A 22326-nucleotide genomic window follows, 5' to 3' on the forward strand; every position below is an offset into this window, starting at 1 on the left:
GTTCTAAAATCAGCTTCCTTCACTTACAGTGTAGTTCCCTTTAAATTCCTTTTTTTCCCCTGTGTCTGAGGGCAGGTGACTGCATTCTGGTCCCTCAGTAAAATCCCTCCCTATTACAGGGCTAAATTGGGGATGTGGTTCCTGCTATGCGTGCCTCCATATGTCCTGACATATTTTATGTGGTATTTCTATCCTTCTTTGCTCACTCAGGCCTCAATTCTTCCTCAAGAGAAAATGGTTTGTATGTAGGTGTAAACTCAGTGTGCAGTTGGAAGTCATTTGGGTTCTCTCTATGCCCCCATTTTCTGTATAGCATTTTCTATTCACTTAACCAGTGCCTTGATAATGAGTTTTAAGTTGTTTCTATTCTGGTGTTACTGTAATGTTGCAGTGAATATCCTTATACATATATCCGTGCACATATGTGCAATGTATATGTGGTGAATAAGTATTGTGATAGTACTTATATTAGATAAATCCTGATGTGGAATTGTTGGGTCAAAGGATATATGCTCAATATTTTCATGTATTTTCTAACTGAGCTCTAGAATCAACCTATCAAAAATATCCTTTTGGAATTGTGATTGGAACCATTTCTTGTAAGTCAGGTCTAGTGGTGGTAAATTCAGCTCTTGTTTTCTGGAAATGTCTTTATCTCTTTTTCATTTCCGCTGGACAGTTTTGCCCATGTATTCTTGGTTTGCTGGTTTTTTTCCTTTCAGTAGTTTGAATATATCATCTACTCTTCCCTGGCCTGTACGATTTCTTCTGAGAAATCTGATGACAGTATGGAGGTTCCCTTTTAAGTTACAAACTTCTTTTGTCTTGCTTTTAAGATTCTCTCTTTGTCTTTGACTTAAAAAAAATAGTTTTATTATAAATGTCTTGTAGAAGATTACTTTGACCTATGAACTTCATGAACTTGGGTATTCCAAAATTTCTTTTCAGATTTGGGAAGTCTTCAGCCATTATTTCTTTAAATAAGCCTTCTGCCCTGAGCTGTGCCACCCTGAGGGAGGGGTGATGTTAGTAAAGTCAATTGTTCCTCTTCAATGTTCCTCTTCATTGCACCTGAACTCATTTTTTTTTTTTTTCTCCAATAATGTGCTGCAACCTGTCTGCTGGAAATCTGGACTTTCACAAAGGCTCTCTTGTCCATGGGTGATTGTGTAAGATGGTGTTTTCTAGGGGTTTCTGGGCTGGAGTTGAAAGGGTCTAGAGCTGGTTCACTAGCCATTGCACGGTCCAAGCCAGGACCTATGCATGCATGTATGTCTAATACCCAGTGAGTCAGTGGGCAAGATTCTTTCTGAATTGCTTGATATATGATACTGGATTCCAAAACTCCCAGGAAGGCATTTTTGTCAGTAGATGGATGTCAAATTGTTGTTGGGGGAGAGGATGAAAATGAGGGATGTCTTATTCAGCCATGTTACTAATGTCACTTCTGAAGTTGGTTGTCTCCAATTAGGATAACTGGATGGCTGGGAAGAAATGAATGTTTAGTAGTCTTGGTAGTCAAATCTCTGCTCTTTTTGTTTTGTCCTCTTTCCCTAGGTGCTATTCCTTTCAGTTCTGAAGGCTAGAAGTTCAAGATCAAGGTACTGGCAGGTTTGGTTTCTCCTGAGGGCCATAAGGGAAGGATCTGTCCCACGCATCTCTCCTTGGCTTACAGATGGCTGCCCTCTTGCTTCCTCTTCATATAGTCCTCCCTCTGTGAGCTTGAAATTCCACATATTCTTAAAGCTCTCTCATAGCTAGCTTTCAAACACTGGTATTTCACATCCTGGCATTAGTTTCAAGACGTTTTTTTCTGTTAGCTATTGGAATCAGAATGAACAAAAATGGATGAAATTATAGCCAGCTAACAAGGCTTTCTTTTAAGCACAGTAAACGTTTGAATTCAAAACTAAGAGTAAGCTTAAGAATGAAGAGTTGGTTCTTCTGGGCACCTGCTAGAGGTCTCAAGGGATCTCCTCCAGGCCTTTGACCCAAGCAGCTGTATTCATGGTAAATTTTTTCTCCTGGGCTAAAGCTACTCAGGTTCCAACCACATGCCTTACAAAGAATGGTAATAAAGTATTGTGAACACACCCCACTTTACAGGTGATCTTTCTCTTTGCCTCAAACACATGAGCAGGCCCATTTACTACAGTTTATGTTCTTTTGGTAGCACTTCCAGGGAATGGGACTGGCTGTGCTGTAACCTGGTTCTGTACCAGTCTTCCTTACTAGATTGTGAACAGTTCTCCCCCTCATCAGAGGATCTTTAGCACTCAGCACAGATCCTGTTCCCAGTAAGCTGTGTGTAAAAGTTTACTCAATGAACAGTGTAGTAAATTAAGACAAAATTATCCCTCTCTCCTCTTCCCTTCTCCTTATGCCCCATGAGAGTATAAACTGAACTAATCAGGGGAATGGTAGAGTGTGGCAAACATGTTTTTTTCTATAAATAAGGATACTTGAAGACAAACATGACTAATGGTCTCTTCAGTAATTATCACACAATAAAAAACCAGAAATACCACAATGAAAATATAATTCGATTTTCAAAGAACGTAAGTTTACATGCATATATATTCACTTACTTCACTTGAGAACCTCAATGCTATTTATTTCTATTATAGCTAGACACAAATGCCCAAAGATATACAAAACAAACTATATAAATTTTAAATACTTTTACAAAGGTGAAAATATAAAGAAATGAAGACTATGGATTTACATTTGCAAACAACTTTACTTTGAATCCCATCTGGAGGGAAAACCTAACAGTTTATCATAATTTGTATTTGCTACAACCATGTTAGAATTACAGTGGACAAAATTGATGAAATCTTAATCATCAATTTCCTATAGCAAATAACTATTAAAATTAATATAATCTTCAACTATTTTCCTAAGTGCTGCTACTATCCTTTTCTATTAATTAAAAGTTTTAGGGAACAAAACTGACCTAATTGCTATTTAATAAAAGAGAATAAACATTAATTTAATCTTCAACCCCAACTTTTAAAGTTTAGAGCTCTGTATTTCTGTTAATCTGAAACTATTTTTGGTTCATTGCTAACTTTTAAAATATCTTAAGACAATCAATGTGATTTAAAGGTCTGCCTGGACAGTGCTCATGTTTTCTGTCTCTATATACCAAAGCAGTAAGGCTAGGAAGATTTTCCTTTTCCAAATCAGATAAAGAGAGAGTATCCATTTTTAAATTCAGGGACTAGAACCACTGCAAATAATCCTTCCAATAGTAAATTAAGGCTTCCTTTATATTTAAACCATAAGATTAGTAGTGTTACTGCCTACAAATACTGAGTTTATAAGCATTTGGTCTTAAATCACAGGACATAAATATTGCCGTTTCTGTCTATATTTCAATATCAATAAATAAGACATTGTTTTCACAATCATCTCTGATAAGTCTGAAGATGAAGTCAGAAGACACTACACAAAGCTGAAACTAGAAGATTGTCCTACAAGGAAACACTGATTGAGGGTCAAGAGTGGTTGTCCAGTGCCTGGTTAATGTTGATGCGCTGTGCTCCCAAGCCCTGCTGAGAGATGTGCAGGCCACACTCGAGCCAGCATGGCACGTCTGTGAACACCTTCAATGCTACAAAGCGCCTGGCCTGCTACTACTAAAGACGAGATGCATCACTTTGCAAGGACTTCCAAGTGCCAGCTAGAGTATATCCTGTTTGCTAGAACATTCTTCTTTGAGGCAAGCCTTTCTAGCTATGGGAATGAGAAAAATCACATAACATAGCCTGCAAAATATTTCCTAAAATCATTTCCTACCATGAATGTGGACCAGCGTTTGTAGTATGCATTTACCATTGTTAGCACCATATTTAAGCCTGACTTGAGGTAAAGATAAACTCTCTCAGGTAGCTTCGCAGAGAAATTACAGTAGCAATTTTGAATGGGGTGTTTACAGCAGTATTCTTTCCAATCATTAAAATAAGATGTTTGAAGAACCTTTCAATCTCAAGTATATATATATCCAAGTGTGTACTAAAATTGATCAATTACAGTGTTAGGTATATAAACTTTTAGCAGGAGAAATGGAACAAAACAGACCTCTCATTTTTGAAATTCAAACTATGTTATTATTAGGTTGATGAAGTCAGATTTTGATAAAGTACACTGAGCTAGTATCACAAGGATAATTTATCAAATTGCAATGCCCCAAAATTCCATTTTTCAGAGTATGGTCAAGTTTACTGTAGATGTTATTCAGTCAACATCCAACCTACACATGAACTAGATAAGTGCATTTGTCCCCTGTTGATTATTCCATTTAATAAAAAGGTGAGTAGCTTCTCCTTTTCCCATATTTTAATTATGTAGACAAACCTCTCTGGAACTTAAATTTGTTCACATAAAGGTATGGAGAGGGAAAGACTCTAAAACTTCTTCGTTACTTAAAATTTTGAAGGGGTACAATATGTTTCAGCAAATGAAACCAGTTTAGTTAAAGGATAACTGGAAAAATGAGGTAATTCTCTAATTCCTATGAACTGATAAGGAAAAACCATAAGGGAAATAAAGAACTTTTCAAATTGCTTCTCCCTTTTTTTTAACATTACTTAGCATATAAGAAAAATGAGAAATCTTAGATATAGCTAGATTTTAAGGGTATAACAAAACTAATGAGAATAGTTACTATTAATTTATCAAGTAAAATACAACCTTGGAGTTTGAACAACATGGTAATTCAATTTCTAGTGAGAAGTGGCTTGGTGCTAAGGCAGAAGTTTATCACTCAATTTGATTGAGGTTCTTCAAAAATACTTATCAGTAATATTTTCATCTGACTTTGTTGAGTCTTAGATGAAAGCAGGAGTAACTTCCCCCTGCAGCCTATAGAAACAGTATAGGGAAATAGTTTAAGGTTCGTACTTAACCTTAAAATACAGAATACTGCAAAGCATTCTTCAGAAAACTCATGTAAACAGTCATTCTTCTTTTATAAATCTGCTGGTGCTAAGTGCACCTAACTGGTAATATACATAGAGGTATAGCTGAGCTATGTCTGCAAGAAAGTTAATTAATATATAAGATCTTTCAGTTCCCTGTCGGTCAGTTCATTCACTTCCATGATCTTCTCTAAGTGTTCCATATATCGACCATGGTCCTGCAGGAAGTGAGGGACCCTCATGTTTTCAATAACTGCCAGTCCTTTTAACCGATCCACATCTTCATAAGAGACCTAAAAAAAGGAAGACTGGTAATTATGTTTAAAAATTAACTCATTACATTTTGAAAGCAATTTCTTCCCTGGGTTTTAGGTGAAAATCTTAAGTATATGCACTGTTTCAAATTACTTTAATACCTGAAAATATCAGTAGCTTCCTTTCCATTACTGTGTCAAATAAGCACATTCTGGACCAACTCAGTTTGTTTAGAAATTACACAGCGAAGCTTAATATATGTGTGTGAGACTCTAAGCTCAAGCAAATCTCCTGACTAAATAAAAGAAGAAAATAGTTAGAATCTAAATACTCTATTAAATAGGAAAACTGATACAATTATACACTGGATTCCTGTTTCTATTTAATTTGAGAACTAAAGTGGCTTGTGTTTTGTGTTAAATTCTGTTGCTTTTACTTTGAATTTTTCTAAGTATTTTCTAAAATTCCACATCTTTCATTTATTTATGTAAGAAGCCAATCCTTCATAGGTATTGTTTACGGGTGAACCTTTAAGTTCTACAAATTATCTTTGCAACTTTAAATTCCAAAACATGGCTGGCTTTAAATACTACTGTCTTCTGATCAGTACTCTTCCTGGTTCAGGAGAAAGTTTTTAAGTAAAGAAATCATGTTCAGATTACATCTGTATTTTATTTTTATTTTTTCAGTTATTAAATTTATTGAGTATTTATACCACTAAGTATAATGAAAATAGGTTTGGTGGTGGTGGTGTGGTTTAATAATTCTTAAGCGATTCTGAATTTATTATAGGAAAGAATGAGTAAATACTGTGATGCTGGGAAACAAGGTTCTTATTTTAAGACAAGGGAAATAAATATGGAATGGGAAGGGAGATGTAAAAGAACCTGTAGATATCTGGTCTGAATTAGAATGGCTAAGCTTAAAACAAATATGTACAATTTGCTTACTGAAAAGATGAAGCATCAGCATCCCAGTAGCTGAGTTCTGGTGCTCAGATCTTGTTTTCCAAATACCATTTCCCACTAAGAAAAATCAAGTCTTCCTTGGAGAAATATCCAATCACAGATTTGGGTAGGGAAAATGTAAGATGAGCCCAGAACATTTTACTTTGCCAGAAAACATGGATATGTGTTTGAAAATAAAATTATAGAAGCATCCATTGGAAGGGCTGAATAGAAATAAGTCCAGGATAATATTACAGAAAAGGGAAATGAAATGTAACAATTTATCTTTCTTTTGCTACCAGTAGTTTAGTAACTGATTTGGGCAAATATCATAAACCAATGGATGATGAAACCATTCCTTGAAAGGTTGTTTTGAAACAGCACATTTATAAGTATCACCCCGCAGATTACTTATTAATATAATGGGGGAAAGGTACCTTTATAATGGAGTGATCTGGTAGTAACTAACCCAGGTGATCAAATTCAGCATCAGAAATAATGGGACAAAATGACACCATGCTACTTCTCCAAAGAAGAAATTCAGATGGCCAAAAGGCACAAGAAAAGATGTTCCACATTGCTAATTATCAGGGAAATGCAAATTAAAACCACAATTAGATAGCACCTCATACCAGTTAGGATGGCCAATGTAGAAAAGACTAGGAACAACAAATGCCTGGGAGGATGTGGAGAAAGGGGAATGCTCCTATACTGCTGGTAGGAATGTAAACTAGTTCAACCATTTTGGAAAGCAGTATGGAGGTTCCTCAGAAAACTAAAAATAGAAATACCATTTGACCCAGGAATTCCACTCCTAGGAATCTATCCTAAGAATGCAGGAGCCCAATCTCAAAAAGACATATGCACCCCTATGTTTATTGCAGCACTATTTACAATAGCCAAGAAATGGAAGCAACCTAAGTGTCCATCAGTAGATGAATGGATAAAGAAGATGTGGTACATATACACAATGGAATATTATTCAGCCATATGAAGAAAACAAATCCTACCATTTGCAACATGGATGGAGCTAGAGGGTATTATGCTCAAGTGTAATAAGCTAGGTGGAGAAAGATAAGTACCAAATGATTTCACTCATCTGTGGAGCATAAGAACAAAGCAAAAACTGAAGGAACAAAACAGCAGCAGACTCACAGAACCCAAGAATGGACTAACAGTTGCCAAAGAGAAAGGGACTGGGGTGGGTGGGTGGGTGGGAAGGGAGGGAGAAGGGGAATAAGGGGCATTACGATTAACACACATAATGTAGGGGGGGTGCATAGGGAAGGAAGTATAGCACAGAGAAGACTAGTGACTCTATAGCATCTTACTATGCTGATGGACAGTGACTGTAATGGGGTATGTGGTGGGGACTTGATAATGAGGGGAATCTCGTAACTACAATGTTGTTCATGTGATTGTATATTAATGATACTAAAATTTTTTTAAAAGATTAAGATATCAAGGTAAAAAAAAATGACACCATGCTTTCTAATGAGATGCAATAGGAAATATACAACTTATATAGTATTCTTGGCAAAATTATTTAACCTGAACATAATTACTTGGAAGTAACTTGCCCCTGTGTGATATGGAGAGGTTACCAAACATCACTATGGAAGGCTGAAGTCTCCATATGCACTTTACCTCCCAGAGGTAAGTGTGCTGTGGATAGGCCTTTGCCCTAGCTTCAGGGGATAGTGCAGAAGAAGTTGTTTTCTCATACAGCCATGGAAGCAAGTGAGATGGGTCTTCATTTTAAGGGAGTCAAAGAATCTGATAATCCAGATTATAGGAATTCTCAAAACTGTCCTGGACTCTTAAAAACATCATGAAAAGCAAGACTAGGGTGAGGAGGACTCTTATACATTAAAAGAGATAAAGATTATAATGAAGTATAAGGCATGAATCTTGATTAGACCCTAGGTCACAGAAAAAGATTACAAAGGACATTGTAGGGACAATGAGAGAAATGTAAAGTAGACTTTTTTAGATAACAAAATGATAAATTTTTAAAGAAAATTATGTGGTCATGTCAAAATATACTTATTCTTGGGAGACACATGCAGAAGTATTAAGGGGGAAGTGTTATACCTGCAGCTCAGTTTAGAGAGAAAAAGTTGCATATAAAAGTAAAACTACATAATCCAAATTTCCTATACCCTTCTTTAGCATTTATTGTCTACAGGGAAATTTTTGCAGTTTGGTTCTATGACAGAACCATATTACTTCCCTCCTATTATCACCTAAAGGAAACTTACTCCAGCAATAAAGTAAAAATAGTTTAGGCCTCACTCATAAATTAATCTAGAGGAAATATTGACCCAGTATTTTGGGCACTATGTGCTGCTGGTCTTACTCACCTTCCCCAGGGCAGTTAGTAAATGAAAATCGATGGTCTCTCTGTATCGGAGAATTTGCAGGATGCCATCCAAGTATACCTGGTCTTTACTGAAACATCCTGGAGGAACCAGAGTAGTGTTTACTTAGTAATTTTTTAAACATCAGAAAATAATTATATACTAACCTATTCCTTTTGTTGTAGGAATCAGTTCTGTTTTTAAAAAAAGAATTATTGAGGCAGGTCCAAGATGGGAGTACAGAAAGAGCCTGAGCCAACCTCTTCCCACATACATACCAAATCTACACCTACACACAGAGCAGTCCACCCTAAGAACTGAAGCCTGACTGAACACTTGTATAATGAGGGATAAAAAGACCATAAAAGAAAGGAGAGATAGAGAAATGGTAACAGAAGAAGCCCACGCCCAGCATGGCCCTGTAGGCAGGCATTTCACTGAGCTACAAGAGCACAGACCCACCTGCCTAGGAGCACAGAAAAAAAGCCATGAGTTAGAAAGTTTAAAGCCAGCAGCAACTATAACTGAAGGAAATTGATTTTCAGAACTAAGGCACCTGCCAAATGGCAGGGGAACTGCCAGAACTCTCTCCAAAGATAGGAGGTTCTGGTGAGTGCTATTATTTATGTCCCATTGCTAGTGGGGCTGGGAGCAGAATGAGCACCATTGTTTACATACCCCTCTTCCCCTCAGACACTGCAAATGCAAGTGGGAGCAGAGTAAACCCCATTGTTTACATGCCCCCTTCCTCTCAGACACTGCAAATGCATGTGGGAGCAGAGTGAACCCCACTGTTCGTGATCTCCCTGCATGTGGATAGAGCAGATGGGAGCAAGGTGAGTGCTACTGTTTATGTCCACCCACACAGAAGGAAATGGTGAGGGACATTGTTTACATTCACCATACACACACTGATAGTGCTGGTACAAGATGAGCAACACCACTTATGTTCCTCACAAACACTGACGGTGTGGAGAGAAACAGCAAAAGTGCACACACCAGATCCAGATATGACAGAGGTGGCCTCCCAGTCCACATTCTTATACACCTGTTAGAGATCCAGCAATCCTACCAAGGCAGCACTAGTGTGATTCTGACATGGATTCAACCTACCCATATGTCTTCAGTCCCTGGCATCCCCTTTTGCATGACCTGGCCAAGTGCCAACCTGGAAGAACCCCCTCCCTCAACTGTGCCCATCCAACCACAGTTGCCTGATTAGCATGGCCCCAGCTAATGCCCATCAGAGGCCCTCCGACTGTGCCCCTCTAGCTCCAGTTGCCCAACCAGCAAGAGCCCAGTCCATTGCTAACCCAGAAGCTCCCTGAACTGAACCTCTTCAACATCTGCCACCCCACTAACACAGCCCCCACTGGCACCCAGCCAGGAGACCCCCAGCAGTGCCTGCAAGCCCCAGCACCAGGATACCCAGCCCATTCCCACCCAACCCTCAGCCAGCCAAAACTGCAAGGCACACAAATCTACCCATGGGACATTCCTACACAAGGCCACTCCTTCAGGCTGGGAGAAGGAGCCCTTTTGTCTGACCCATAGAAACACAAAGTCACACAAAATGAGAAGACAGAAATATGCTTAAACAAAAACACTATAATGAGACACTTAAGCAATCTACTTGATAAGGAGTTCACAGTAATGGTCATAAAGATGCTCACCAGACTTGAGAGAAAAGTGAATGACCTCAGTGAGAACTGCAACAAAGACATAGAAAATATAAAAAAGAACCAGAGATGAAGAATAAAATGAATGAAATGAAAAACACACTAGAGGATATCACCAGGAGATTAGAAGATACTGAAGAATAGATCAGTGACTTGGAAGACAGAGTAATTATGGAAAGCACTAAAGCGGAACAGAAATGAAAAAGAAATGAGGATTGGTTAGGGGAGCCCTGGAACATCAAACATCCTAACAGTCATATTATAGGAATCCCAGAATGAGAGAAGAGAGAAAGTGGTGGGAAACTTACTTGAAGAAATTATAGATGAAAACTTCCCTAACCTAGGGAAGGAAACATCCAGGTCCAGGAAGCAAAAAGAACCCAAGGAGGTCCACAACAAGACACTTAATAATTAAAATGTTAAACATCAAAGACAGAGAATCTTAGAAGTAGAAAGAGAAAAGCAATAAGCTACCTACAAAGGAAATGCCATAAGGCTATCAGCTGATTTTTCAGCAGACACGCTACAGGCCAGAAGGCAGTGGCACAATATACTCGAAGTACTGCAAGGAAAAAAAAACCCATAAGCAAGATTACTCTACCCAGCAACGCTGTCGTTCAGAACTGAAGGAGAGAGAATGAGTTAACCTGATATATGCAGGTTAAAGGACTTCGCCACCACCAAACTGGCCTTACAAGAAATGTTAAAGGGACTTCTGTGAGAGGAAAAGAAAAGGCATAAGTAGAAGCAAGAAAATTACGAAAATAAAATTTCATTAGTAAAAGAAAACAGCATAGGTTGTAGATAAATCATTTAAAAGCTAGTAGTAAGGTTAAAAGAAAAAAGTAAAATCAATTACTTCTATTAGTTAAGGGAATCACTAAATAAAAAGATAAATGATGACCTCATATACATAAAGTGTGGAAGAAGAGGAGCAAAAATGTAGTGCTGTTAGAATGTGTTCAGACTTAATCAACCATCACTTAACATAAGATTGCTATGTGTACAATGTCATATATGAACTTTATAGTAACCACAAACCAAAAACCTACAATAGGTACACAAAAAGAGAAAGGAATCCAATCATATCACTGAAGAAAGTCATCACATGCAAGAGAAGAAGAAAGGATCAGAGAAGAATGAGAAAACCAACCAGAACACATTTAACAAAATGGTAGTAAGCAAATACCTATCAATAATTACCTTAAATGTAAATGGACTAAATACTTCACTGAAAAGACACAGTGATACTGAATAAAAAGATAAGACCCATCTATATACATCCTACAAAAGACTCACTTCACCTAAAAACACACAGACTGAAATTGAAGTGATGGAAAAAGATAGTCAATGCAAATGGAAATGAAAACAAAAATCTGGAGTAGCAGTACTTATATCAGACAAAATACAGTTTACAACAAAAATTGTAATGAGATAAAGAAGGACATTTCATAATGATAAAGGCTCAATCCAGCAGGAAGATACAACAGTTGTAAATACCTATGCACCCAACAGAGAAGCACTAAAATAGATAAAGCAATATTAACAGACATAAAGAGAAATTGGCAGTAATAAGATAATAGGGGACTTTAACACCCCACTTACATAATGTATAGATCACTCAGACAGAAATCAATAAGGTAACAGAGGCTTTGAATGACACATTAGACCAAAGGGACCCAAAAGATACATAAAGAATTACATCCCAAAACAGCAGATAACACAACCTTATCAAGTGCACATACTACATTCTCCAGAATAAATAACATGCTTGGACAAAGCTCAAGTCTCATACATTTAAGAATATTAAAGTCATACCATTAATCTTTTCTGACCACAATAGTATGTAACTGGAAATCAATTACAAGAAAAAACTAGAGCTAAACAGCATGCTACTAAATAACCAATGTGCCAATAAGAAAATCAAAAAATACTTGTAATGAAAAGAGAAATATAATAGTTGAAAGTCTTTGGCACAGAGCAAGGCAGTTCTAAAAGGGAAGTTTATTGTGATACAGGCCTACCTCAAGGAACAAGAAATACTTCTAACAGTCTAACTCTCCACCTAAAGAAACTAGGACAAACAAAGCCAAAATTAGAAGAAGAAAATAATAAAGATCAGAGTGGAAATAAAGATGAAAAGAAATATATAAAAGATCAGTGAAACGCAGCTGATTCTTCAAAAAGACATCAAAAATTGATAAACCTTTAGCTAAACTTACAAAAACAGAGAGGACTCAAAATCAGAGATGAAAGGGGAAACATTACAACTAACACCACAGAGATACAAATGATTATAAGAGAGACAAATGTATGTAGATACAAAAGATTATGAGACTATGAAACATTAAGTGCCAACAAACTGGAAAATCTATAAGAAATGGATGAATTCCTAGAAACATGCAATCTCCCAAGACTGAACCATGAATAAACAGAAAATCTAAACAGATCAATTATTAGTAATGAACCTAAATTGGTAATAAGAAAACTTCTAATAAGCATAATTCCAATACCAGATGACTTTACAGGAGAATTCTATCAAATATTTAAGGAGTTAATACCTATCCTTCTCAAACTGTTCCAAAAAACTGAAGAGGAAGGAAAGTTTCCACATTCATTCAACTTGATATTAAATCCAAAGAGAATACAGAAAAATAAAATGACAGACCGATACCCTTGATGGACATAGATACAAAAATCCTCAACAAACTACTACGAGCAAACTAAATTTTAAAATACACTAAAAGGATCATTCACCATGACCAAGTGGAATTTATACCAGGGATTCATTATCTGCAAATCAATCAATGTGATATACCATATTAACAAAAGAAAGGATAAAAACCATATGATCATCTCAGTAGATGCTGAAAAAGCATTTAACAAAATTCAGCATCCATTTAATGATAAAAACTCAACAAAGTAGATATAGGGGTACATATGTCAACATAATAAAGGCCATATATGACACACTCACAGCTAACATCATACTCAATGACTAAAAGCTGAAGGCTTTTTCTCTAAAATCAAAAACAAGACAAGTATAACTACTCTTACCACTTTTATTCAACATAGTACTGGAAATCCTAGCCACAGTAAGCAGAGAAGAAACATTAAAGGCATCCAAATTGGTAATGAATAACACACTAGTTGCAGATGACATGATACTGTATACCCTAAAGACTCTACCAGAAAACTATTAGAACTAATAAATAAAGTCAGTAAAGTCACAGGATACAAAGTCAACTTATACAAATTTGTAGCATTTCTATATACAAATAATGAACTAGCAGAAAGAAAAATTAAGAAAACAGTCCCATTCACAAATGTACAAAAAAGAATAAATCTGCAAATAAATCTGTCCAAGGGAGTGAAAGACCTGTACTATGAAAACTATAAGGCTTTGATGAAAGAAACTGAAGATGACATAAATAAATGTAAAGCTATCCCATGCTCATAGATAGGAAGAATATTGTTAGAATGGCTATACTATCTGAAGCAATCTAAGTACAATGTAATTCCTATTAAAATACTACTGCATTTTTCACAGAACTATAACAAATAATCCTAAAATTTGTGTGGATCCACAAAAGATCCTAAATGGCCAAAGGAATCTTGAGAAAGAACAACAAAGCTGAAGATACCATGTCCCCTAATTTCAAACTATACTACAAAGATACAGTAATATACTACAAAATAATATACTACAAAAATACCAGAACAGTATGGTATTAGCACAAATATAGATCAATGGAACAGACTATAGATTTCCATTATATGGTCAATTAATAAACGACCCATTCTTTCATGGGCACTTAATATGTGACAAAGGAAGCAAGAATATACAATGAGAAAAAAGTCTCTTTAATAAGTGGTATCAGGAACACTAAACAGCTACATGCAAAAGAATGAAGTGGATCAGTCTTACCCCATACACAACAATAAATTCAAAATGGATTAAAGACCTAAATGTACAACCTGAAACCATAAAATTCCTAGAAGAAAAAATAGGCAGTAAACTCTTGTTCATCAGCATTAGTAATTTGTTTCTGGATATTGTCTCCCCAAAGGAAACAAAAGGAAAAATAACTAAGTGGGACTATATCAAACTAAAAAGCTTCTTGACAGCAGAGGAAACCATCAACAGAACAAAAAGGTAACCTACTGAATAGGAGAATATATTTGCAAATGATATATCTGATATGAGGCTTATATCTAAAATACATAAAGAACTCATAACACCAAAAAAAATCCATTAAAAATGGGCAGAAGACTTAAATGGATATTTTCTTAAAGACAACATATAGATGGCCAACAGATGCATGGAAAGATGCTCAATATCATTAATCACCAGGGAAATTCAAACCAAAACCACAACAAGATTACCCCACACCAGCCAGAATGGCTAATATTGGCAAGACAAGAAATAACAAGTTTTGGTGAAGATGTGGAGGAAGGGGAACCTTCATACACTGCTGGTGCAATTGCAGATTGGTACAGCTACTGTGGAAAGTAGTATGACAGTTTCTCACAAAAATAAAAATAAAAATACCACATGACCCCATAATTCCACTTCTGGGAATTTACCTGAAGACAACAAAAATCATTCATCTGGAGTCACAAAATCCTGTTTATCACAGCAGTATTGACAATGACCAAAATATGGAAGCAAGCTAAGTGTCCACTGATAGATGAATGGATGAAGATGATGTGGTACACATATAAAAGATAGTATTACTCAGCCATAAAAAAAGAATGAAATCTTGCCCTTTGCAACAACATGGATGGACCTAGAGGGTATTATACTAAGAAAAGTGAGTCAGAGAAAGACAAACACAATATGATTTCACTTATATTTGGAATCCATAACAGAAAACAAAGAAAATGGAAATAGACTCCTAAACACAGAGAATAGATTGGTGGTTGCCATAGGGGAAGGTGTTTGGGAGATGGGGGAAATAGGTGAAGGGAGAAAATAAAATGTTTGATATCTTGATCTGGGCAATCATGAGTTAACATGAGTATATATGCATGTCAAAATTCATTGAGCTGTATACTATGATTTGTGCATTTTATTCCATGTACTTGATTAAAAAATGAATTCAAAAAAAGGTTACACTGAAAGAAGACTTATATGTGAAGATTAAAAACAAAAAATACAATGATATAACAACTTCACACCCACTAGGATGGTTATAATAATAATTAAAAAAATGAAAATAGTAAGTGTTGGCAAGGATATAGAGAAAAGGTACCCTCATGTATTGCTGGTAGAAATGTAAAATAGTGCAGTCACTTTGGAAAACTGTCTGGAAGTTCCTCAAAAGGTTAAACGTAAAGTTACCATATGACCCAATAATTCCATCCTAAGTATATACATAAGAGAATTTAAACATAAACTTGTACACAAATGTTCACAGCGGTATCATTCACAATAGCCAAGAAGTGGAAACAACTGAAATGTCCCTTAACTGGTAAATGGATAAGTAAAATGTGTCATATACATGCAATGGAATAGTATGCCACAATAAAAAGAACTGAAATACAGATACAAGCTAAAATATGGAGGGACCTTAAAAACATTATGCTAAGTAACAGAAGCCAGCCACAAAGGATCATATATTATATGATTCTATTCCTATGAAATGTCTAAAATAGGCAAGCCTCTAGAAGTAGATTAATGTTCACTTAGAGCTGGGGGGCATGGGGTAAGGGAGTGGGGAATGACTGTAATTAGGTACAGGTTTCTTTTTGCAGTGATGAAAATGTTCTAGAATTAGAAAGTGGTGATGGCTGCATAACTGAATATTCTAAAACCCACTAAAGTAGATTAATGATTACTTAGAAATTTACTTTTACTTCAAAAGTTAGCATTCACTTTTAAATATGTGAATTATATGTCATGTAAATTAAATTTTAATAAAGCTGTTTTTAAAGTTGAAGAGAGAAAGCAAAAAAAAAAAAGGAAAAATATTAGCAATTGGTGAATCTAGAAGATGGGTTTATGAATCTTCCTTATCTTTACTTCCATACTTGCGTAGTTTTGAAATTTTTCAAAAGGAGATGGGAAAAAATAATGCTAACAAAATGTGATTTCGGAAAACTCGCTCTGATCTCAAGTAACAAAGGTTTAATCTTTCATGGTGAATTCTCTGGTTGGCAGATTAGATGTAACCAAAATTAATAGACAGCTACCCAAAAAGCCAGAAAACCTACAGAAAAAGGAACACCTACCTGGTTGAGAAGTATCAGTCCATCCCCTCTTGGCTCGCACACAATAATCCCATCTTGTATTGGGGTCCTTGACAAACTTCCCGATGTCTTTGAAGAGTTCACAAAAAGACATTTGGCTGGCTTGATAAACTGTGTAGTAGAGGAGAGCAGCCCTCCATAAAAAGGGGTCTTTTCTAAATAGGACACTGTGAATACTTGCCAGCCCTTCCTCTGTGGGATTGTTTGGCTTTAACTCATGCTTTTTACGGCCAGTCCAACTGTTCCATGGCTGCTGGAGGTTGTTTATGCCTCGAAAATAGTGTGTGCCTGTGGATGAGAAAAGGCACATGAAAAACAAGAAATGCCATTTTTGTTTCAATTCTTATCCAAGAAAAGATTTTACCAACAGTTCTAAAATCAAATTGATGTATTCCTACAAATCAAGACAAAACAGAAAATGACCTAGCCCTAAATCCTTTTGGTTTGAGGGAGTAAGTACACTGCCTTCAGAAGGATCACTCAGTTTAAGATGGGGGAGCTGAAATCCAGAGGAGTTAAATGACTTTCCAATGTTAATATAGCTATACAGTGCTCTGAAAAATTTATTTTGAAGGTAGACATTAATATCTTAGCTTTTGTTCAAGTGAAATCTTAACAATTTCATTACTTTTTGTCAAATACTACTAAGAGAAAACCCATTACAGAAGACTATTTATTTGAAGTTAATTTCTGATATTACAGATGAATAAATGGAGAAGGGTTGCCCCTACCTATTTCATGCCTCAGCATTCCCTCCAGCCAATGCTCACGTGCAGTGGAAACATTGATGGTCAGTGTTGGACATCCATTTACCACTGTCATTGATGCACGGGAAAGCAGATCTTCAGTGAGATGAACCACAATCTAAGGAGCAAGAGGAAAATTACATACACATAAAAGAAAAAAGACAGGGGGAAAAAAGCTTTCACAGAAAATAATAGACTGGTAAGTTAAAACCTTTTTCTTTGTTTATGCCACCTTGAACTTCCCAGAAACCAAGAAGGTGAAGTGCAGAGACAAACACTTTCGGCCTTTCCAATTCTGAGCCTTTGAGCACTCAAGAACCTCTACTGGATTAAAAGGAAAGTAGACAGCTGTGCTGAGGAAGACACAGGAGCGAAGCTGGCCTCCACTGTGCTCTCAAGTACAGTTCCCTGGCTAAAATGACTTAAAAGAAGGTGCAGGAGCCAGAGTCCTGCCACTTCTGGGTCAAGGCGTATTTTGAGAATTCCTACAAGGAACTGACTAGGAAGAGAGACCACTGTGGCAAATCTCTTCATTAATAATTTTCAGAGAACAATTCACATAATACCACAAGCTGTACAGAAATGGCAGTAAGAAGAAAAACAGAAACAACACAACAATTCAATGCAACAGAAATAAGTATTTAGTAAGAAATCTTGATGACTAATGAGCAAAATAGGGTTGGGAAAACAAAACCTACAGGAAAAAACGTGGCACTGACTGAGAGTTAAAATGCCAACAGTCAACTGTGTTCACTTGTAATTCATACCTCACCCATGCAGCCTTCTTTCATCATATACTTCCTAACATGACTCCAGATTCGAGTTTTAGATAGCAGGCTACCACCAGTAGCCTGTTCAAATTTTTCATAACTTCCATATTTCTGTAAAGTCAGTTCCATAATATTGATGGACTGTAAAAGAAACAAAGATAATGAATGTAAATACTTTCTATTACTTTGAAATGAGTAACGAGCCAGTTGTATTCTTATTTATCATGCATGACCTATTCTGATTTCCAAATTAAACTACAACTGAGGTGCCACATCTTTCTAACCCAAAACAGCTTTCACTTTCACAAACTTACAAACACCTGTGAACTTAGAAGTACTCTCTCCTTCCTGTGTTCATTTCTTTTTAACACCCTGAAGGATAAAGGTACTGCATATATTACTAGTATCTGATGGGCTGAGAAGAAGATAAAGAAGAAAGGTTGCTTGGCTTCTCTAAGACGATTTGGTAGTTCAGCAGAAGTCAGAATGAATGGTATGTCTCCAAACTAATGACTAGGTTATAACTGCCATTGGATAAAGGAAAAGAAACCCTTATTTTTAATAACACTAAAGAATCTAACCATTCTTCTGTGACAGGCCTATAAATCTGACATTTTCCTGGGCTACTCCTTGGCAGAAAACATATGTCTCAATATTACTAAAAGCACTTTATCTTTCATTCAGGGCAGGGGTACCATCTACTTATCACCATAAATTTTTGCATCAAAAGAATATGAAAGTTGAGATCTTTTTCTCTAAATGTATAGAAAAGACTAAAAAACTGTTGACAGATCATGAGAAAGCTATAAGAAAGGAAACGTAATGAAGAAAAATGCTCTTCAAATATCCTTTGGGAAAGAAGTTGGAAAATTCAAATCCATCATATATGAATTGTGGAAAAAGCTAGAAAATTCAGACACATGTTATATGAAATCAACAGTTTCCAGACTATACTCACACTAGTAGAGAGGTTAAAAGTACAAGCTCTAGAGTCAGACCACCTGAGTTGATGTGCTGGCTCTGTCACCTTCTGGTTGTGTAACCATAGGCAAGTTACTAAACTTGTTACTAAGCCTCCTCATTTGTATATGGGGATAACAGTGGTGATGTCTGTTTCACGATTTTGTTGAAAAATTTAGTCAACCTTTGTAAAGCACAGTGACTGAGACATAAGTAGTCAACTATTACATGTCAACTATTACATCATCATCATCACTATGTTGTCATTCTTTCTAAATATTACCACTGGAGATATTATGCTCAACACAAAAAACTACAAAAAGGCTCACATACCCAAATTATAATTCAACGTACACACACACACACACACACACACACACACATTGGAAAATGGCTTTAAGAGGCTTTGCCTGGCTTCTGTTCCTGAAACTGTTATTGATAGCCTTGCTGTTGGAATTGTGGCCCTAACGCTCTAAGTATTGACATTGTGTGGCAGCTAGTTTCAAATGCAGAATTTTGCCTTCCTTCCAATACCCAAATCAGAATATGTGTTTTAACAAGATCCCCAGGTGATTCAAGTGCACAGTAGAAAGGATCTCAGAGAATGGAAATAAAGCATAAATACCCCAGAGGCTAATTTATTTATATGACAACTAGGATAATTAAAAGAACAAATTAGCACATGAAAACCCATTTCATCAGATTTGCTAAAATGTGTTGCATATACCACTCTAATGGTCATTAGTTATCAATATATCAGAGTGACAAGAATGTGAGAAATTTGGCCTTTCTCTCATCAATGTGGCAATCTAGCCCTGATTTATCCACAGACATCAAATAAATTCTCTGCTTCCTTTCAACTCTAAGAATAGCAAATATAAATAGTAAACAATGAGGATTATATTGTTTCATTAATCAGTAAAACTCCTGAATCTAAAAAATCTTAATATACACACCTATCCTTATTGTCCAGTTCTTGGTCTTCTATCTGCATGAGAATGACTTTGCACCTTTGCTTTGTGCCCACCTTATTACTTGGCCAAATCCTCCATTACCGTGTTGGAAAACTGTGTAATAGAATCTACTCTTGAATTCCACAAGAATAAGTATTAGGTGGGATAGTATTTCTTGCTAAAAATGGATTGAAACAGGTCACCAAACACACTTTTGCCTTTTTTAAGAATATTGGGCCAAAAACCATATTTTTTTTCCAAATTATCAATACATTATCTCTGCTCAGAAATTAATCATTTTTGAATCCTTCTTCTTTATAAGAGGATAATATTTTAAAGCCTTATATATCTTAAAGGCATCAAAACACTTTATTTTCAGAGAGCTCAAACCTAGAGCAAAGAGGAAATTAATACAAAATGAGCAGTTGTTCAGCGTGAAGGAAATGGTCTTTCTCTCTCCTGATCTGGATGTCACTTATAAGGCTGCACAAAACAGAACAGCAACATTCTTCATAGTGTTACAGCACTGCCATCTCATGATCTTGAACCACTCTTATTCTTCTCTATTAAAGCAAGAAAAGTAATCAAGTTCTTATCAACAAATGGCACTGTGACAACTGGATAGCTATATATAAAAGAATTAATTTGGCCCACCTACTTCATATCATATACAAAAATTAACTCAAAAAGGATTAAAGATCTAAATGTAGGAGCTAGAGCTATAAAACTCTTAGAAGAAAGCATAGACATTAATCTTCATGACCTTAGATTAGGCAGTGGTTTCTTAGATATGATACCAAAAGTACAAACAACAACCAAGTAAATTGGACTTCATCAAAATAAAGACTTCTGTGTTTCAGATAACATCAAAAAAGTGAAAAGAAAACCCACAGAAAGGGAGAAAATGTTTGCAAATTTCTAATCTGATCAGGAATTTAAAAATAACCACCTACAACTCAATAATAAAATAACCCAATAAAGAATGGGCAAAAGATCTGAATAGACAATTCTCCAAGTAAGATATACAAATGGCAAATAAGCATATGAAAAGATGCTCAACATCATTAGTCAACAGAGAAAGGCAAATCCAAACCACATTGATATACCACTTCACACCCACTAGGATAGCTACAAAAACAAAACCAGAATCAGAGTTGAAGAGATGTGGAGGAATTGGAACCTTTATATACACACTGCTGGTAGGAATGTAAAATGGTGCAGTCACTTTGGAAAACAGTCTTCCTCAAAGGTTAAGGGTTCCCATGTGAACCACTTCTATATGATCTACTACCATAGGACCAACTGCCATATGATTCACTACTAGGTGGATACCCAAGATTACTCAAAACACATATCCACACAAAAATTTGTACACAAATGCTCACAGCATTATGCATAATACTTAAAGTGGAAACAACCAAATATCAACTAATGAATGGACAAAATGTAATATGAGCATACATGGAATATTTTTTTATTTAACAGAAAAAAGTACTGACATATGCTACGATATCAATCTTAAAAAACATGCCATGTAAAAGAAACTAGTCACAAAGGACCATATGATTCCATTTATATGAAATGTCCAGAATAGGTAAATTCATAGACAGAATGTAGATTGGTAGCTGCCTAAGGCTGGGGGGTTGACGGGAAATGGCAACTCATTTCTAATGGGTACAGGTTTTATTTTTTGGAGTAATGAATTTTGAATTTGTGGTCCTTGAATTCGATAGTGGTGATGGTTGCATAATTCTAAATATATAAAAAATCATTAATTTGTACACTTTATATGGATGAATTCTATCTTAAGAAAGGTATTATTTTTTAAAAAGGAATAGTAATGAAATAACACAATGTAATATTTAAGCCACTAATCCAGAAAATGAAAAATCTCTATATAAAACTTCCAGCATTGTCTTCAATGATATAACACACTTTCTGAAATATCTCAGTATTTTGTTGAATATTCTGCTTTCAGTGTACTTGTTGATCTGTTGACTGTTAAGCAATTTGGAAATCTGACCATCACTCATGAGCCACTTCAACAGGCATGTGCTAAAAACAATCTCCCTTCTCAGCTGCAGTTTTCACTCACTGAAAAACTACATACAATAGGGATACTAATATGATAAGTCAGGGTGATATCATGTAAAGGCAGAAAGTCAGAAGATCTGGTTTTATGTTAGTACACTACTATTTACTGACTGCGTGATCTTAGGTATGTATGCCATTTTGCCTTTCTTGGTTTATTTTCTTCACTGGCAAAATGGAGATGAAAATCTTTGCCCTACTTATCTCACAGGGCTGTTGCAGGGGAAGAAATTAGAAACAGTGACAGAGAGAAAAAGAGAAGGGAGCGGGGAGAGAGAGACTGTGAATGTGTTTCGCAATCTATTTCCCATATGACTACACAAAGTATTTAAGTTTGAGGAGACTGCTGGGTTTTATTTTTAGAATTTAAGGTAATTGGTTTGACTTCCAT

At 36.0% G+C, this 22326-nt stretch overlaps 1 protein-coding gene across 1 annotated transcript in view; it reads right to left on the reverse strand.

Annotated features, from left to right (window-relative positions):
• Positions 1-490: 490 nt before the first annotated feature.
• MATCAP2 (microtubule associated tyrosine carboxypeptidase 2) overlaps positions 491-22326 on the reverse strand; it is a 43975-nt gene continuing 22139 nt past the window's right edge. The window contains exons 3-7 of the mRNA XM_057504655.1: positions 17929-18072; positions 17147-17279; positions 16398-16703; positions 8488-8585; positions 491-5215 (exon numbers count right to left, since the gene is read on the reverse strand). Of these exons, the coding sequence (XP_057360638.1) occupies positions 5054-5215; positions 8488-8585; positions 16398-16703; positions 17147-17279; positions 17929-18072 (843 nt within the window). The 3' untranslated portion in view covers positions 491-5053. The remainder of the gene's footprint in view (positions 5216-8487; positions 8586-16397; positions 16704-17146; positions 17280-17928; positions 18073-22326) is intronic.

This window comes from Manis pentadactyla, chromosome 7 (genome assembly GCF_030020395.1).
Source record: "Manis pentadactyla isolate mManPen7 chromosome 7, mManPen7.hap1, whole genome shotgun sequence".
Taxonomy (NCBI): Eukaryota; Metazoa; Chordata; class Mammalia; order Pholidota; family Manidae; genus Manis; species Manis pentadactyla.